Raw genomic sequence first — 18,291 nt, 5'->3', positions numbered from 1 at the left:
GGCAACCTAGATCGGATTAAGTGGCATTTCTTTTCTGAATGGGCTGGGATGGGATTTCAATGCGTGGGTAAATCATGTAGATGAATGGATGAAGTCATGAGATATGTCGCGTAGGGAACCATCCATTTTCTTCTTTCGTTCCTTTAGGCTTTGCGATAGCTGTCCAATTCTTATTTAGTACCAATATAACACGATTTTGCTAAGTTCGCCTTTCATCGATCCGTAATAATGCCAATGATTTGTTTTGATGTTACAAGATATCTTGTTCATCAACAGAGGCTCTGGACAACTATCTGATCAGACGCTGACCTGCCAACCGTCAACGATTCTAATGGTTGCCTTTAGTTCTACATACCCGTAAAACGCCATCAGCCATGCAGTTATTGATTACACTTTGCCTTTGCAGACAGGGTTTGCTTATGCCCTTTCATATGAACATTGAGTTGCCTTTGTGAGTGATTTGTGTCGCCTGAACCCCGAGTGACTTAACCCTTGCTCTTGGTGTTGAGGATAAGAGCAACAATGAGACTGTATGTATAGTTAGTATTGATAATATATAATAGATGATTGGACCTACCCGTATAGACCCAAGACTTCTCCGAAAATAAGGATTAGAACCATGCCGACGAATATCCTCGACTGTTCCATGTATGCACGAACACCCTTATCACCAACAATACCGATGCAATATCCGGCCGCAAGACCCGTGAATCCAACTGAGAGCCCACATCCCAGATGCAGAAACCCGCTATTACAGATGTTAGTTTTTATATGGTCCGTTTCGTCCATTCGGCGGTGAATCGGATATGTACCTGAATAAGCTGTAGCTTTGTCGCGTCGGTGGGTTCATGTCACCGGCGATGAGGACGGAGACAACAAGTGAGTAAACAGCGATAATTCCGGACATGACGACGGGAATCAAGCACTAATCATCGCATCATGTTAGAATATTGTTACCACGAAGATGAGACCGGGCTAACACAGGATAAACCTGGTTTCATGCCATAACGAACCTTCATGATCAGGTCTGGCCTGAACGTGCCCACACCTGCGATACCAATTCCAGACTTTGCCGTTCCGTATGCTGCTCCAATGCCTAGTTTTACTATCTTAGCACGCGGTATCATTATTAAATAGAGTCGAATTTAGGAATCGTACATCCGAAAATCATGGCGGCGGCAATGCCGGCCTAGGATGACAATGATGTTAGTATAGTCGCGTAAAGAGCTTCGTGGCCTAGGGAGCTGATTCTTACCATGCCGATGAAAGGAGCAAACTTGGGCGCGCTCTCCGAAGCCACCGAAGCCATGATGATGACTTGTTCTCTATGATAACAAATAGGTTGTATAAGGGAAATGAGATGGGCTCGCAAATATAGCGGGTTGTCGTCGCCGCCGAACCTGTTGAATCTCGAAATTGAGAGTATGAAGCTAGCTTCAAATCTAAGCTGCCTTGGATGATGGATCCAATAACCTTACTAAACCAACAGCACGTGATTAGCGAATTACATAACATTAAACCTTGTTACCCCTAAAACCAATCAATGCCCACTTTCAATCTTAACCCCACAAAAGTTCCCTATTGGACCAGGCAGCACCACCGGCTGCGCCAGCGGCACCAGTAATTGTGCATGAGCTATTCTCTCGACCTAAGAATTTAAGCTTGGGACGAATGACATTAAAGTAGAACAGGTACGACGATAAACTGTTAAGAGTGTGTTGAGCAATTGATCATAGGTTGAGATACGAGAAGTGCTAAGACAATTCTTACGAAGTTATCGTATTTGTTCAGAGTGACAAGAGAAGCATGACCATTCTGACCATTCTGACCATACTGACTATTATGCCCTTCCTATTGTAGCGATATCCATTTGATACTGGATACTGGAGTCGTCATCTAGCTACACCGATGCATGGATATACATCCGAGCGCACGTGTATTTTAGTTTTTAGCAGACTCAATCTTTAAGCGGTTGCCGTTAGTGCCGGAACCTACAATTCAATTGATTTTTTTTTCTTCTTTTGAGTTTTCAAGGTTCATCTTCCTGTCTTCTCGAAGCAACTAATCGCACTTTCCAAGGTTCTGCAACCGCAAGAAAAAGTAGCTACGTAACGTTTTTTGGGACGATAATCGGTGGTACCGAAAATGTATCATCTTAACTGATCAGCATGCAAAACATGGTACATATGCGATAAGACAATACTTAAAAGTTATTACCTTTTACATAACGATTCCCGAGCCGACAATAACCCGGTTCCTTTAGTGTGATTAGGAAGTCTCCAGCGCACTGCACATTTGAAGCCGGGTCTAATTCAGGCCAATCCAAGCCAATCCAAGCCTGGAGCGGTTTGAAATGTCCTTGCACTCCTTGCACTTCTGATCCTTGATCATATCAATCAGCGTACAGATTTATGGTACAGCGCCCATATTCCACCATTCAAATCCTACCTATTCCTTACGTACACCCGAACCTCTCCTCCCTTCCTATCCTAAAACCTACCACCACAACCATTTAAAAAACCTATTCGATTCGATTCGATGCCGACGACGTCCTCATTGCTTTCCCTAACATTACTTTCTGTCCTCGTCCCCATCTCGAACCACTGGCGATTTGCATCCAATTCTTAAGTCCGCGGGAGCCTGGACTTTTGGGCCAAGGAAGTCCAAGGAAAAATCTAGGGGGAACACCAAGACAAGAATTCGGAGGAAGAAAGATATCGACAATTTCGAGGATATTCGCTCGCAACATCCCCGCCGTCCACCATCGGCGGTGAATCCGTCCTCTGCGTCGGCAATCACCCCTTTATCTTCCTCTGCGGTCGATCCTAGTCTTTCGTCTAGGCTCCCGCCCGCCTAGGCTTTTTTGCGAGAGTAAGTGCCGTCATACCATTATAAACCCCCCATATAACCCCTTAGGTCTTTCGTTCATTGATACGAATCTGCACCTACGTGGATGGGTGGTGGTGTTTGTGCAACGCTATCGGCACCGCCGTGTAATTCGACAGTTTTCTTGCATTTTATTCTCGCTTACAACTTTCTGGCGACGTATCTACCGCTGACCACGTAATCTCTTTTTCTTAGAATCCCGAGGATGGCTGATTACCAGTACGATCAACGCCGATATGGCCCATCGTCCAACAATCAGCGAGATGCCGCTTTCTCTAATATCTTCGGTTCTCATCCCCCGCCCGGTCGAACTGGTACCATGACCTCATCGTCTCCGAACATGCCGCCGCCGCCGCAAGATGGGAGGACCCAGACAATGTCCTCTCTCTCGTCCAATATGTCTAGTATGTCACCCGATATGCAGCGCCGACCCCCTCCACGACCTCAGCGAACAGGAGGTTACGAAGAGGCAGTAGCGCCCCGAACTAGAACAATGGACACGAGTATCGCGAATGGATATTATCAAAGTCAACGAAATCCATCCGGAGGGTACCCACCTCAGGGGCAAAGTCAATATGGGAGGCCGCCGATGCCCCCTGGACCGAACCAAAGACCGTATCCTGGCCCACCTCCGCAAGGACCCCCGCAGGGACCTCCTCGGTTCGAATCGAGAGGACCGCCTCCGTCCGGTTACCCTCCGCGAAATCCAGGACCAAGATATTATCAAGGCGGACCCGGACCTGGACCTGGACCTGCCCCTGCTATGCGTGACGATCCTTATCGCTCCCAATCTCTCGCAAGTGTACCCCGTCAACCTATGTACCAGTCGCCCTCTGGCTCGTATCAATCTCCCCAGAATAACTATCGACCGCCTCCGAATAATCCTATGTCCCGAACAACGGCGCAAGGTCGAGTAGTTCCCGAACGCCATGATGACCGATCAATGTCCATGACTGGATACCCCCCAGAACGCGATGCTCACCAGATGATGAGCGGCCGAGTAATCCCCAATCGTTCGAGGGCCCCCTCAAACGAGACACCTACTATGAACGGCAATGGTGGATATCCTGGATACAATGGGTATGCTCCTGCGCCTGGGAGCGCAACAAGGACGATGAGCATGGCTTCGTCAACTGTTGCTGGCGACCACAGTCGTACCATGTCAATGGCTAGTACCATTGTCCCGGAGACTTCTGAACAGGCTCGTCAGCAGTTGGCGCAACAGTCGCAGTCACAACCGCAGCAGCTAGTGCATCGACCATCTATATCTTCCAGATCGATTGAAGGCGAACGACCACCTACGGCCAAGATACGGCCACCTTTGGTATACCCCGCGCTTCTCTCGAGGGTGGCTGAATGTTTCCGGCAGAAGATAATTACAGGCGAGCGAACGAAGAACGAGCTGACGTACAAGAATGCTTTCAGCGGTTCCGAGGCTGTTGATGTTCTATCATACATCATCAGGACTACTGACAGGAATCTAGCTTTGCTCTTGGGTCGAGCTCTCGATGCGCAAAAGTTCTTTCACGATGTCACTTACGAACACCGATTACGAGACTCACAGTCTGAGATGTACCAATTCAGGGAGACGCTTATGGATGAACCGGAGGAGAAGCACCCGGTTAATGGTGTATTTGTCTTGCTATCTGAGTGTTATTCCCCGACTTGTACAAGGGACCAACTCTGTTATTCAATTGCATGTCCCCGAAGGTTGGAGCAGGTATCTCGACTAAATCTCAAGCCCCAGGTAGGATTAAGAAAGGATCAAGATGCTACCATCAACGACGACGCGGACCAGACCGACGAGCAAAAGCTCTGGATCAACACTGTTCCCAAAGAGATTGCCGAAAGTGTCGGCGACAGAGAAAAGAAGAGGCAAGAGGTCATTTCTGAAATTTGCTACACCGAGAGAGACTTCGTCAAGGATCTCGAGTATCTCAGGGATTTCTGGATCTTGCCGCTGCGCTCCAAAGGGTCGCCGATTCCTGCCCCGAGAAGGGACAAGGTTGTCCAGAACATTTTCAGCAACATCATCGACATTCCAAGTATCCATTCAGTCAGCTCTAGGTTTGCGAAGGCTCTAACAGAAAGGCAACAAAAGAACCCTGTCGTCAGGAACCTCGGTGACATTTTCTTGGAAATTGTCCCTCAGTTTGAACCATTCATTCTCTACGGTTCCAAGCAACTGGAAGCCAAGTTTGAATTCGAGAATGAACGATCGAGCAACCCGTACTTTTCCAAATTCGTCGAAGAGATCGAGAGGAGGAAAGAATCAAGAAAGCTAGAGTTGAACGGTTATCTAACAAAGCCCACGACAAGATTGGCTCGTTATCCACTGCTACTAGAAAACGTCTTGAAGTACACGGAGGATGGCAACCCTGACAAGGAGGATATCCCGAAGGTTCTAGTCACGATCCGCGACCTGCTAAGCAGAGTCAATGCCGAGTCAGGCAAAGCAGAAAACCGTTTCAATTTACGCCGCCTACACGAGCAACTCAAATTCCGACCCGCCGATCGTGTTGACCTTAAGCTGACAGAAGATGGACGCGAGTTGGTTTTCAAGACTCAGTTCAAGAAGACCCCTACGGACCCTACCGATATCACGGCCTTCCTCTTCGACCACGCTGTTCTCCTGGTACGAATAAAACAAGTCGGCAAGGGTGAAGAAGTGAAGGCTTATAGGAGAGTAAGTTATAAGATAATATTGACACCCCAAAATCTAGTTACTGACCCCAGCCTAGCCGATTCCGTTGGAGCTACTTTCAATCAAGGAAATGGACGAAGTCATCCCTCAGGCGGGTGTAAAACGAGCTTCTTCGAATTTGCCATTCCGTGGTAAGGATAACGATAAAAAGACGCCAGAAGGTTGGCCCATAACCTTCCGTCACTTGGGCAAGAATTACTACGAGCAGGTTCTGTATGCTTCAAATCAGACGGCAAGGAAAAAGTGGCTGGAATTCATTGACTCGGCTCAACAACGTCTCCGAGCCCGAGCTGATTTCTTTAATGTCAATACCCTCTCTTCTGGCTTCTTCCAGTCTGGCAATTTGGTCAATACTGTAACACCTTTTGGTACGCATCGCAATACATTATAGATACCATGCATTTACTAATCAGATGATAGACGGTGGTCGCAAACTCATATACGGTACTGATCACGGCATCTACGTTTCGGACCGAAAGGTTAAGGACCAAGTACCCAAACGTGTTATCGAAGCACAGCACGTTACCCAGGTCGACGTATTGGAAGAATACGGTCTCTTGCTAGTGCTATCGAACAAAACGATGTCGTCGTACTCACTTTCAGCTCTAGACCCCAACGAACCGGCGCTCGCGAAGAGGCCGAAGAAGATCCAGAGCAATTGCAACTTCTTCAAGACAGGTATCTGTCTAGGTAGGCATCTTGTCTGTTGCGTCAAGTCTAGTGCGCTTTCGACAACGATCAAGGTGTACGAGCCCAACGATTCAATGTCCAAGGGCAAGAAACAGAAGGGCTTCGGTAAGATGTTTAACGCCGGCCAAGACGAATTGAAGGCATTCAAAGAATTTTACATCCCGACCGAGTCGTCATCTGTCCATTTCCTCAAGAGCAAGCTCTGTGTAGCATGCGCTAGAGGGTTCGAGGTTGTTTCGCTTGAAACTCTCGAAACACAATCGTTGCTGGACCAGGCCGACACTTCACTTGACTTTGTTGCAAGGAAAGAGGGTGTCAAGCCAATCCACATAGAACGACTCAACGGAGAGTTCTTACTTAACTACTCGGAGTTCTCATTCTTCGTTAATAGGAATGGCTGGAGGGCGAGACCAGAGTGGCGTATTGATTGGGAGGGAACACCGCAAGCCTTCGCATTGTCTTACCCGTGGATCCTGGCGTTCGAGCCAAACTTCATCGAGCTTAGGAATATCGAAAGTGGCGCGGTCCATATTGTTCCGCATAAGAACATTCGGATGCTGCACAGTAGTACGCATGAGGTGAGATACACAACAATCGTTCACATCATAATAAATGCACAAATGCTAACCATCGTCCAGATCTTGTTTGCATACGAAGATGAAGCTGGTGGCGACATTATCGCAGCTCTCGACTTCTGGAAGAGCAACCGAAAGTCGGAACTGCTTGCTCCATGATCTCGATACTATTTCTACCAATCGAATACCTACGACAGACATTTTCTTTCTCACTCCTAATCCGGCCTAATTCTTATTTGGCCAGCTCAGCCCAAAGCCGCGCAGGACCAAGGAGTAATGGATAAGCAGCGGATATCCCACATATGTGACGGTTCATGGGGCGCGCGCGTCTTGTTATCTACTTACTACCCGGCCAGCATATTTCTTTTTCCTTTCTAACCCTCATAATTTTGAGAATGTTCTTCAGTAGCGAGGAAATCGTTTTTTTAATCGTCTTAAGCTTTCCGGATTTTTTTCTAAGATGGTCGGCCGCGGACTTCTGGATCTTTGCTGGAGCCCCCCAAACCTTCCTAGCCAACCATCCGACTTGTTTGTAGGTAACGAAGGAAGTCTTTTTTCCGGGGAATGGAGGGGATGGGGGATGGAAGAGAGAGGGAAGAGCCACGATTTGGCCTCGAAGTCTGCGACCGCGCTGGGTGTGAGTGGTGAGTTGAGTTGAGTTGGAGGTGGATGGATGATAGTGCGGCGAGCAAATAGCAAGCGGCTCGTCGGCACGCAAGATAGTAAGATAAGGAGAAATAGAAGAGAGTGAGTGGAAGTAAGCAAGGGTGGGAGGGACGAGAAGGCGAATTGTGGGAAGAAAGCCTCGGGCGATTTGGTGATGGTGGAGGGGAGGATGTTGCCTAGAAAGTTACCTATCTAGTAGGAAACCCCTACCGTAATCACAAAACAAAGACCCGAAGATTTTATGAGGCTTACATTTGTGGGCTGTGAGGAATTTGTCTGGTGTTTTGATCGTCTTCTGGTGATTGTCCTTCTAGTGTGTTTGGCGATTCAGGTCAGTGTTGAATTGAGGTTGGCTCTTTTTCTAGGAGGATTAGTCTTATCATTCGCTTGCGTAGTCCTCCTTTCTTTCTGTTAGATAGGAGTTGAGTAAACTGTGCCGAAGAATTAGATAACCCTCTCTGAATCCAGCGGTTTGGTTGTTGGAAAGGCGTTGGGGAGTCTAGCGCCCTAGCCGTTGATAATTCCCCTATTAGCGGTACCAAGGACGTTAAAGTCAATGCGCTGGAACTCCTATTTTAGGGGGGTGTTAAGATCTACAGGCTCCCGTTAATATGAACCGATAGGGGAGTTTATTTAGCTCTTCGGTTATACAGTTGGCGCTAAGCTTAAGGTTTTTTAGGGATAGCGGATAACGGATAACGGGTAGCTAGAGCTTCACATGCTTATCTTAAAAGCAGCTTCGAGGTGGGTGGGTGCAATTGGATGTCGACAAAGATATAAAAGATTGAGTTTAGTAAGATGGAAAAACACGAGATTCACTGACTCGGGTGTTCCTTCTCCTCGGCACCGTGGGTCCTCTTGTCCGGTAGTCGAATTGTTAGCATGTTGGAGGTTATCTTATGGCGTACCTTGCTGGACGTGAATTATTCTGAGCGCGAGCATTTACGGTACCGAGTATCAGGAAAGATTTTACACATGTGGACTTGTGCGATAGTTCTTATTCGTTCTTTTTACCTAGGTATTCTTAATAGAGTTGAGTTTAATTTGGTCTCTTAGAACCGAGTATGTAACGCTGTTACGCTATAGTACACGCGGCATGCGGGAAGTGTAAATGTCATATCGATACCTACTATAAAAATCTTGATGGCTTTAAACTTTCCCACTCAACCGTTGTGTCGGGTCTCCTTGTTTAAGCTCCAGCTGTTGTGGGGGAGCTCGAAGTGCTATTGATAGACGATCCCGACACTATCAGGCAGGGCTGGCAGGTTTTCTTTTCGTTGCAGATGCGCTTGACATCACTCTACATCACTATCGAGCTAAGGTGAATATCATTCTTAGATCAAAGGTGAGCTAGGTAACGTTTTTGCGGAACGTGTTCGAAGGTCGATTAGTTCTAGAAGAGTAATATTACTCGGGTGTTATACACCCATCGCTGCCACCGTACGAACACGGAGCACGGCATATCTAGTGCCAAGTATGATTTTCAATGTTCGAGGTTCGGTGCTCAGAGTTTCTGAGATTCGACGGTTCCACTTCTAAACACTTTCTAAATATACTCGAAGAAGTCGCGTGGTGAAACCGTTCGAAACGCGGCAGGTGCTAGCACGTAATGCTTAGCCGAGTATGAATTTGTCTGAACTTTGTCAGGGTTCGCGACTTCTCCATGCGGGCGAGAGGAATAAGATGGAACTCGAGTCGAAAAAAAAATGAAGATCGTGTAGGTAGGTAGGTAAATTGGACCCGAACTATATGCTGTGTGTATTCCAATATAGGCATGTATATCCAGTTGGTCAGTTGCGATGACCAATGTTGCTCATATGGATGGATCTAAGCTCTGAGCTTTAGTACTAGTTATGTTCTATCTGCATTGCATCGTATCCCCGCGACCCTTACGTACTACGTACAGGAACCGATCACGAAGGTAGAGGATAGAAGACGCAAGCTTGGCAAACAATCGAATATATCGATGCTGCCGTGTGTACGTATTTATACACGTGCATGCCGTGTACCGAACTGTCGGTGTCCTACCTGTTGTGCAGGTGCCTTCTCAGACCACTCCCAGGTTAGGCCGCGGCTGCATGGGAACAGAACGAAGAGGTTTGAGTTTGCGCGAGTCCAAAAAACCGGGAACACTCGGGTAAGTGGAGCCTCAGCCTACGCACCGTACACATCCACACCCCCCAGGTTTTGAGTTTGGACGGGACAGGGTCCGGTTCGATCGGGGCTGGTCCTGGTTTGGACGCTGTGGAACGTTTCTAAAGTAAAAAGAGCTGAGCAAGCCATTACATTGATTGTATGTACATTGATACCATCATGATCTCGGAGCTGTCGGGGGTGGGTCGAAGCTTTATCTATTGTGCAACGTATATGTATTGATGTACCCTATCGAGATGTATTACCTCAAGATGTATACTCCAGGTACATGTGGTTTGGAGGTTATAAGAAGGCGATCTTCCCTCCTTCTTCCCTTCAGATCTGATCCTTGTGTTAAACTATATTTGCGTGTTTAAGTTTATCAACTTTCCATCCTATATCGTTGTTACTTTAATTGTGACTCTACGGATATAGTGTTTGTCTGCTCTATCTTAGACGAAAATACATTACATCTTCCCGCCCCTCACCTTGTGGCTTTCCCAGTTCCTATCAGCTAGACTGCTACTTGACCATACGGAGTACCGTTCGCCAATATGCATTGTTATTGTGCAAACTACTATGTAAGTTGTCCCCGAACTTCCGTAGTTGATACAGCCATCAATAGAGAACTAACTTCCTTGAAACAGGGGGCAGTCCACTGCCAAAACAAAGTCACACAATTCGGACAACGATGTAGACTATGCACAGTATGTCACCTCCGTTAAGCCTGATTCAAACCGTGGTTGCAACCACGGGCTTGCCCGAAATGGGTGTTAACATATAAAACAGGTGTTGAATGAGGGAACTCCCGCCAAGGACGACCCTTTCAAGATCGCGTCTAGCTACTACACTGAAGACAGTGACGCCATGGACGACTCGAGTCGAGAGGAACGTAGGCGTGTGCGAACCACCACGATGAGAGAACGTAGCAAGAGCTCCTCCAAGTGAAGTGGCGTATCGTAACATTCAAGATATATCACGACGGCAGCATGTAACAGCTTATGGCTTGCTTATACATGGAGATACATGATGAACGAGGGGAAAGGACTAATGCATTCACTAAAGGGGGATGAGTGCGGACGGGGTAGTCCTGGGTCTAACCTTTCGATAATGGGCTGATAGGATCTGAGCATCTCAACTCAAAAGAAATAATGAGGCAAACTGCATTAGAAGAGGGCAACAATTTCCGAATTGTCTCAAATCCTTCTCTATAGAAACATAATTGGCGTTAGTGGTTGGTCGTACGGGCGGGCATTAGGCACGCCCAAGGTCAATCTTTCGAGGAGGCATGGCTAGGGCGACAGGAACATGGAGAATCTGGGGAGGACTACATGGAAAAAGGAAGGAGTCTGCGCGTTTACGTACCTTTCTAAGTACTTAATAATTATCCAACGACATATTGTCTCATCGTCATGAAGGGTCTCAAGTTGAAATATCGGAATATTGCGATTTCACATGTGCTGTGCGATGCGAGCTGCATGTGTTGGGGACGGGACGCTAAAATCGTTAGGAACGTGCTACAGCTTGTGTGGCGGCCCCCGTGGTACAGCTAGCTGAATGCAAGTCGAACAAAAGTAATCGTTCGTTGAACGTTCCCGGGTCCATATACTGTAAATGGAATCCGAATGGTTCATGATACATAAGTTTGGCTTCGTCCGGGTCGAGATCGGAGTGGCCGAGGAGATGTGAACGTAATATGATGGGTGTCAATTTCTATATACCCAGGTGTAGATTAAAATTTGGTTAGTTATAGGAAACAAAATAAACTGGTATCATCTCCAATATGCCAGATACTCCGGAAAACACCGCGAACCTCCGCGCCCATGCATCATTATACAACGACATTAATCGATCTTCAGCGTTCATGTACGTCCTAGGGTCCTTAATGTCGTCTCCATTACAACGCCTCGCACCTCAACAAAACGCAGGGAAAGCCCCTGAGGAAATTCCCCAGATGAGGCCCGATTCCTCCACGCTCAGGGGCCTTAAGCCACTGACATAAGCCACCGACGTAAGAGATCCCGCCATCTCTTACTTATGACCCTGCAGATGCCACTCGAACACCTTATTGAACAGTTCCTTGCCGCCCCCCACGACTGTCTCTCCATGGCATGGAATGATGGTATCGAAATCCCAAGATGCAATACGCTGGACGCTCGTATTGAAACTAGGGCGGTCCTTGGTCCCGTTGCTAATCACATACCACAGGAACCGCTTGATCCCCTTGGCCTCGCCGCTCGTGCTGTTAATAGACTCGAAAATCTTGTTCAAGAACCCATGTCCTGTCTTCTGCGCCTCAGGCACGCGGGAGTACTGCTCGACAGCCGGCAGGTTGAACATGAGATCGGCCTCGATGAGGACGCGGTCGGGCTTGTAGAAAAGCACGACCTCCTTGTTGGGATGCGCGTCGACGTACTCGACCTCGAAATCAGCGGCGAACTCCTCGCTCACCGCGTTGGAGCTCTTGTTCGCGGCCGACCACTCGAAGGCGAAGAGCTCGTGTCCGATCTTCGGGTCATCTTGCACCTTCGCGCGCTTCTCAGCTAGACCCTTGGGTCCGACGATCTTGGCGTTCGGGTAGGCTTTCGCCCATTCTGTGATGAAGATATGATGCTCTATATCGCCTGCGATGATGTACCCAACGTTGCCCCCGAGCTCGGTGATCTTGGCTTGGGTCTCGGGCGTTAGGGCGACCGGGGAGAAGACGGCTAGTGTGCCGGAGGTGAGGCGTACTGGTCTGCATGTAAGCAGCTTGATGACTAATGTGAGGTACCGTGTAGTGAACATGTGATAGAAGTTGCTTACTTATGGTACCGCGACCGCCGACCCGGATGATGCCGAACCGGGCGAATGGCACGGAGACGGTCACGACGTTAGGCGTAACGGACCGGAGTACGGCTACGTCGGAAGGGTTGGAGGGAATGAGTTTGGAAGACATGGTGAGTGTTGATGCCGACCTTGCTTGAGTACTAGGTAAGGCTCGGGGGATCGTCCCGTTATATATAGATATATTTTCGCTAAATTTGATATTTGCTGGCGTCAGATGACTTTTACCAGATATCAATTTGGGGTGATGTCGAGATGAGGAAGGCTGCAAGACAAAGTAATTGTGATTCGAAGGTCTGATGATAGAATTTTGCGTAACTCGAAATGTCCTCGGCAACGTTCGATTTATAGTCATTCTTTAAAAGTTTCAAAATTTGGGTGTATCGCCTCATCCGGCGTTCGCAAATACCACTTTACGTGACCGATCCGAAGCTACGACGTCTTCCATTCCCCGAGCCTAGGTTGTTAGATGGAGGGGCGATGGGGCCAACTGCGCTCTAGGGCTGTTATTTGGAATTCGAAATCAACATGTCAAGAAACTGTTTCCACCGGGATCCCCTGTTATGTACGTACTTAGGTACCTAGATGCCTAGGCTGCTCAGTAATTGATTTCATCTGAAAACGTGCTATTTTCGGCAATGACCCTAGGTAATATTCTTTGTTGACAGACGCATAAATGACATCACAAAGGCGCCTGGGCAATTACAAATTTCAATGTTAACCCCTAACGAAGAACCTATTTACAGCACCTGTTAGCTTGTTCATGCGCTGTAGGTGTCTTTCCCGGTACAAATAGAACCTGCACCTGCTCGGAAATTGAGCGCGGTAAATGACTAATAAAATATGGTATCATAGCATGAGACTAACCCGAAATGGTATAGTTATCCGTTTCCTCAAATTTTTGGTTACGGATTTGCCGGATGACAAATACTTCGTATCTGTACTTCCAACTTGGTAGCGGACATTTCAAAATTTTAACCTTAAAAGTTAGAAGCCTATTAGATCTAGTGCATATTATTATCTGGGCAATTATAGACATCTCTCGATCATCAACAACCTGATGTATACGCCTGAAAGAAGAAAATCAAATTGGATTTTACAAATCTTCTAAATACACGCGATCAAACGCCCTTAGGATACTTCCACCGAAACATTACCCAAAGAGAATGTTCTCCTCACTATCCTCTAAATGAGCATCGCCCACTTAGCGAATCCTCCCGAAAGGAGTATTACTAGGCATTCCCAAAACAACTCATAAGATGGTATCCTAAGCGTTATTCCTAGCCTCTCTACGGTGTTGACGAAATGCGCTCTCCTGACCTGTTGGTTACCCCATCTAAGCAAGCCGAATTCGCGACCCGCCGCGATCGACAGTATGACGAAGACTAGGAATGCGAGTATGTTCGTGTATAGGAGGAATCTGTTTTGTGTGAGTTGTCCGAGGACTCCTAGGTCTACCGGCGGCCGTTCTGCCAGCACTTCCGCCAGCCTTAACCTGGCCGCCTCTGCGTCTGCGAAGGCCTGATCCGCCGCCTCCGCCCTCTTATCCCGTACGTCCTGGATCTGCTTGAGCGTGCCTTCGAACCAGGAAATTTCCATCTGGAGAGTCTTGATGATGCCACTCATTCGATCGATCTCCCTCTGTATGCCCATCGCTCTTTTCCTAGTCGCATCGGCCGTGCCGGGGTTCTTGGCAATGTCCTCGTTCATCCGGGTGAGTCTCTCGAGGTACTGGTCTCTTGTGCCTCTATTAACCCTGATCTCGGTAATGAAGTTTTGCTTGACCTCTCGAACATGCTCTTGTAAGGAACTGAAGAGATTATCGTAGTAATCCAACATATCGTCACCGGCATGTTCTGTGTTGTTGACATGGTCGTTGTACTCCTTTACCAGTTTGTCTAATCTTGCCTGTATATTCTTATTTTCCTCCGTCAACTCATCTATTCGTTCGTTTAGCCTTTCGCGAATTCGTTTGGTCTCGGCTAGAGCCTCTTCTAGCTCTTTATTCGCTTGCTTCAGCAGGTCACGTAGTCTCCTGAGTTCGTCGTTGTCGGACGGGACTCTTCCGAGCAAGTCGTCGTAGTCCTTGCGCAGGCTCTGGAGCTCGGCATCGACCTTGTCAAGCTGGTCTTTAAGCTCAGCCTTCTCCTTTTCGCACTTCGCAACATCATCTCCATTGGAAATTTTACCGCTCGCGATGTCTTCTTCCAACTTCCTAAGTTCTTCCTCTGCTCTCGTAAGTTCCTTGTTTCTAACTTTTAAGATGGACTGCAATTCTCTTTCGCGTTTCCGAAGGTCCCTTTCATTTTGTTCGACCTCCTTAAGTCGGGCTATTTCCTTTTCGTTTTCAGTGTTCGTGGCGTGTGCTCGTTTAAGTGAGACTTCAAGCTCGTCGCGTTCCTTCTTCAACTTTTCGAGATCGCCTGCCGACTGGTCTACCTTTTCCTTGGCTTTGTTTTCCAGTTCTCTCACTCGTTGGTCTGATCGATCTTTCGCATCCCTTGAATTCTTGAGATCCCCCTCCAATGCCTTTATCTTGTTTTGGGTGTCTGTCAACTCCGTCTCTAAGTGACTCACCTGCATACGCAGGGCGTCATTCTCGCTGGTTAACTCGTCGATGGTTTCACTCCTCTTGGCGAGTTCCAATTCGGTATCTAGCCCTGGACCAGCGTCTGACGAACTGGTCGTGCTACTCTTGCCTTTAGTACTAGCGCTCTTCTTCGAATACTGATCTATGTCTCTCATGAGAACCTCGATTTTCTTCTGTCTCGCGTCTAATTCGACCCTGAGCTTTCTAATAACCTTCTCGTCGTTGTTATGATCATTTTCCAGTGCTGAGATTTTCATTTGCATTGCCCGGGAGATCGCCCGTTCCTCGCCTAAGTCTTTATTCTTCTGGCCGATCTGAACTAAAAATTTGTTTACATTTTGGCGTTCATTATTTACTTCCGCGTTTCTTAGGCTGAGGGTTTCTTGGAGCTTGGCAAGTTCCTGGTCAAGATCTTCGTTCTGCTCCTTAAATTTCTGATGTTCATCTTCAAGATTTTTAATGTACTCCTCCCTTGAGGTGTCTTTCGTTCTGAGTTCCTTCCTGAGTTGCCTAGCCTCTTCTTCTACTTTTGCGAGTTTCTTATCCCTAGAGGAGATGTCTTCATCGCACTTGGCTAGAGCCGCTTGATGTTGCACGGCCACCTCTGTGAGCTGCCGATTGTAATTTTCCTCGACAGCTATAAGTTGGTCGCTTGCTTTCTTCTCAATTTCATCAATTCCTTTCTTCTCATCCGTCAACGTAGTAACTCGCTTATAAGCTTCACCCTTTTGGAATTCTGCCTCCGTAAGCTTAGATACAATGGCTTGCTCGCGGACTTCGGCAAATGGTACTACTATATTGGCTAGAAGAGTATGGAAAACAGCTTCGGCGCTTTTCCTGTCGAATGTCGAGTTGATTGTAACTACTTCTTGCGTGTCGACAAGCTCTTTGACCATCATATCGGTAATAAAGCTGAGGGCATTGGCCCAACTTTCGTTCCCGGCTGATGAAGCCATAACGATCCAATGCGATTAGCTTTTTGAAAGAGGGAAAAATTGCTGAGAATCCACGAACGTATCTGACAGGAGCAAATAGCTAGTCCGAGTTTAACTAGAACTTTTGTCGACATCCCGACACAAAGAAGTCGGGATTTCGAGGTCTGCGTCCGGTATTGAATCTTGCATCTTTGTCTAGGTTTGTACGAAGACCCAAGTAATTAAGATCTCACTACCTAGGTAAGCTACAAGGTAGAAGCCACATTGCCTCGTTTTTTTCAAACAAAGCTTTTTATGTGTCCTTGAATCCGGCGCTTTTTCTTTTACGAGATTATTAGATTACCGAAAACAGAGGATCGTTGCTTTAGCATGATCGAGCTTTCATAGAAACGCAGTTCGAGTAATATTTCAATAATATTAAGGGTATCGAATTATCGACGGCGGTTCATAAGAGCAAATCCGCCAACCCGCCAATTCAATTAATGTATTGAAATGTATACAGTATAATACAGCATAATAACGTACAGTCTGATACATTTCCCACACAGTACCCCGAATCTTATAGGGGGTTACAGCGCTACAAGGCGCTATAATCCCCTGTAATTTATAGAGGTTGTAGCGTATAACCTTTTTATATAGGGCTCCTACTAAGGTTTAGTGTATGCTACGTGACACCACCGTTCTGAACCACCACGGGAATATCTTTATTTACCTACACTACCGGGTGGGGGGGGTATCTGGACATGGTCACAGGGATAGTCACCAGGGGTGTACATAATGTCAACTAGTAATCATTAACTCACAATCACCAGTCTGATTAGCTGTTGGTGGGATAGTATCACCCCCGAGGGCAATCGTAACCCCCTAGCAAGGGTTATATTGAAGGAAATAGCTACCTTGGAGACAGCCTCACCTTCTATTACAACGGTTTTTGATCCAACAGATGTCAGGTTGGTGATCGTCACCAGATCTGTAAATTTTAATAAAAAAAGAAAAAAAGAAGAAGCTATCGCGGTCAATTGATTACTTATTGCCCTAAGGCTTCAAGGTGTATTTTTATTACTTTGAAAAGTCAAGTTTTTTTTACAATTACAATTACTTGAACTAGTTACTTGAATTACTTAAACTATTATTAATTTACGAGATTTATTATTACATTACGAAAGTTATAATTTACAGTTTATATAATTATTAATCTTATTTCTTTTAAACTTTAATATATAATTTATTTAAAGAAATTAATTACGTATTTTAAAAACGTTAATTTAATATGTTATTAAGTTTTAATATTTTTATTAAGCTTTAACATTATTATAAAAGTTAAAAATAAATTTAATTTTAAATTATTATAATAATTATATCCATTTTATAACGCTTTTAATTATATAATAATTATATTAATATATAATAATATTAATTTAAAAATTATAACTATAATATTATTAATTTATGATAAGGCTTATAAAATGTAGTGATTAAGTCGAAATATTAAAACGTTAATTATAACCATGTCCAAATACCCCCCCCTCCCGGTAGTGTAAATACTTACTTAGTATTATATATTTAATTATATCGAATAAATCGATTAAATTAGATTAATTAATTAATTTAATTCGTTTCGAAAAGGTCGAAATATTAATAATAATTTTAAAAAGCTTTAACGCTAGTTTTAAGACTTTTTACGTACCAAAAAAGTCACTTATAAGCTATAAGGAGTTAATGCGTTATAAAACTTATAAATTACAGGGCTTTTAGCGCCTCATAGCGCTATAACCCCCTGTAAGATCCAGAGAACAGTGTGAAATAACTTCCAGACTGTACGCTTTTACACTGTATTATACTGTATTTTACTGTATGCATTTTAATACATTAATTAAATTGGCAGGTTGGCGGATTTGTTCTTATGGTCCGCCGTCGACGTTCGGCCTTATAGTCCACTCTATGAATCCCAACACTAATGGCCAACGTCTAGTATATACAGTCTAGTTTCGCAAAGCTATGGTTCAAGTGATAATTTATCGTAGTAGGTAGGCAGCTGGAAAAGGGGGCAAGTTACAAGGTTACCTAGAGGTATGTAGGTAGGGGTTTAGCAACAACATTGAAGTTGGTACGCCGGAAGTCAGCATGCGGTCGGATTAAATGTTGTCAGTAGGTAGCTGATGCCGTTCTGAATCACAAGTAGTTACGTCACTCTTCGTCATAGTTAAATCAACCTTACAAGTCAATAGTAACACAGGTAACCTGACAGATGCATATATCCCTTTTCGGCAGAGCAGGAGCTATCTA

The 18,291-nt window shown here is 45.9% G+C and overlaps 5 protein-coding genes across 5 annotated transcripts; 2 read left to right on the top strand and 3 right to left on the bottom strand.

The window, feature by feature from the left end:
* Positions 1 to 220: 220 nt before the first annotated feature.
* GGS22DRAFT_122899 (vacuolar ATPase proteolipid subunit C) lies at positions 221 to 1,434 on the bottom strand. The gene is made up of 6 exons (XM_047958274.1): positions 1,256 to 1,434; positions 1,159 to 1,189; positions 1,014 to 1,096; positions 813 to 925; positions 578 to 748; positions 221 to 528 (listed from the first exon to the last, which is right to left on the bottom strand). Exons 1-6 carry the CDS (start codon positions 1,307 to 1,309, stop codon positions 486 to 488), a joined length of 495 nt encoding a protein of 164 aa, XP_047819865.1. The 5' UTR covers positions 1,310 to 1,434; the 3' UTR covers positions 221 to 485.
* Positions 1,435 to 3,091: 1,657 nt separating this feature from the next.
* GGS22DRAFT_179054 (CNH-domain-containing protein) lies at positions 3,092 to 7,014 on the top strand (the record flags this gene model as incomplete). Its single annotated transcript, XM_047963644.1, has 4 exons — positions 3,092 to 5,572; positions 5,628 to 5,958; positions 6,011 to 6,858; positions 6,919 to 7,014. The coding sequence occupies 4 exons, from the start codon at positions 3,092 to 3,094 to the stop codon at positions 7,012 to 7,014; spliced, it is 3,756 nt and encodes a 1,251-aa protein (XP_047819864.1).
* A 2,919-nt stretch (positions 7,015 to 9,933) lies between these two features.
* On the top strand, positions 9,934 to 11,016 carry GGS22DRAFT_159640 (uncharacterized protein). The gene is made up of 3 exons (XM_047960821.1): positions 9,934 to 10,235; positions 10,302 to 10,361; positions 10,444 to 11,016. The coding sequence occupies exons 1-3, from the start codon at positions 10,209 to 10,211 to the stop codon at positions 10,600 to 10,602; spliced, it is 246 nt and encodes an 81-aa protein (XP_047819863.1). The 5' UTR covers positions 9,934 to 10,208; the 3' UTR covers positions 10,603 to 11,016.
* A 654-nt stretch (positions 11,017 to 11,670) lies between these two features.
* On the bottom strand, positions 11,671 to 13,225 carry GGS22DRAFT_122872 (uncharacterized protein). Its single transcript, XM_047958273.1, has 2 exons — positions 12,460 to 13,225; positions 11,671 to 12,386 (listed from the first exon to the last, which is right to left on the bottom strand). The coding sequence occupies exons 1-2, from the start codon at positions 12,833 to 12,835 to the stop codon at positions 11,686 to 11,688; spliced, it is 1,077 nt and encodes a 358-aa protein (XP_047819862.1). The 5' UTR covers positions 12,836 to 13,225; the 3' UTR covers positions 11,671 to 11,685.
* A 248-nt stretch (positions 13,226 to 13,473) lies between these two features.
* On the bottom strand, positions 13,474 to 16,026 carry GGS22DRAFT_199445 (uncharacterized protein; the record flags this gene model as incomplete). The annotated part of the gene is made up of 1 exon (XM_047966292.1): positions 13,474 to 16,026. The coding sequence occupies one exon, from the start codon at positions 16,024 to 16,026 to the stop codon at positions 13,666 to 13,668; it is 2,361 nt and encodes a 786-aa protein (XP_047819861.1). The 3' UTR covers positions 13,474 to 13,665.
* Positions 16,027 to 18,291: the final 2,265 nt, after the last annotated feature.

Source organism: Annulohypoxylon maeteangense (assembly GCF_022496945.1).
Source record: "Annulohypoxylon maeteangense strain CBS 123835 unplaced genomic scaffold GGS22scaffold_6, whole genome shotgun sequence".
NCBI classification, from domain to species: Eukaryota; Fungi; Ascomycota; class Sordariomycetes; order Xylariales; family Hypoxylaceae; genus Annulohypoxylon; species Annulohypoxylon maeteangense.
The sequence above is the reverse complement of the archived record's forward strand: the minus strand, read 5'-3'. Positions and strand labels throughout refer to the sequence as shown.

Coding starts and splice junctions, on each gene's coding strand:
- GGS22DRAFT_159640 (XM_047960821.1), top strand. CDS start 10,209: ATGCATTGTTATTGTGCAAACTACTAT. Junction 10,236..10,301: donor GTTATTGTGCAAACTACTAT/GTAAGTTGTCCC, acceptor TCCTTGAAACAG/GGGGCAGTCCACTGCCAAAA. Junction 10,362..10,443: donor AACGATGTAGACTATGCACA/GTATGTCACCTC, acceptor CATATAAAACAG/GTGTTGAATGAGGGAACTCC.
- GGS22DRAFT_122899 (XM_047958274.1), bottom strand. CDS start 1,309: ATGGCTTCGGTGGCTTCGGAGAGCGCGCCCAAGTTTGCTCCTTTCATC. Junction 926..1,013: donor GGCCAGACCTGATCATGAAG/GTTCGTTATGGC, acceptor TGCGATGATTAG/TGCTTGATTCCCGTCGTCAT. Junction 529..577: donor GAAGTCTTGGGTCTATACGG/GTAGGTCCAATC, acceptor CTATACATACAG/TCTCATTGTTGCTCTTATCC.
- GGS22DRAFT_122872 (XM_047958273.1), bottom strand. CDS start 12,835: ATGACTATAAATCGAACGTTGCCGAGGACATTTCGAGTTACGCAAAAT. Junction 12,387..12,459: donor CGGCGGTCGCGGTACCATAA/GTAAGCAACTTC, acceptor CATGCAGACCAG/TACGCCTCACCTCCGGCACA.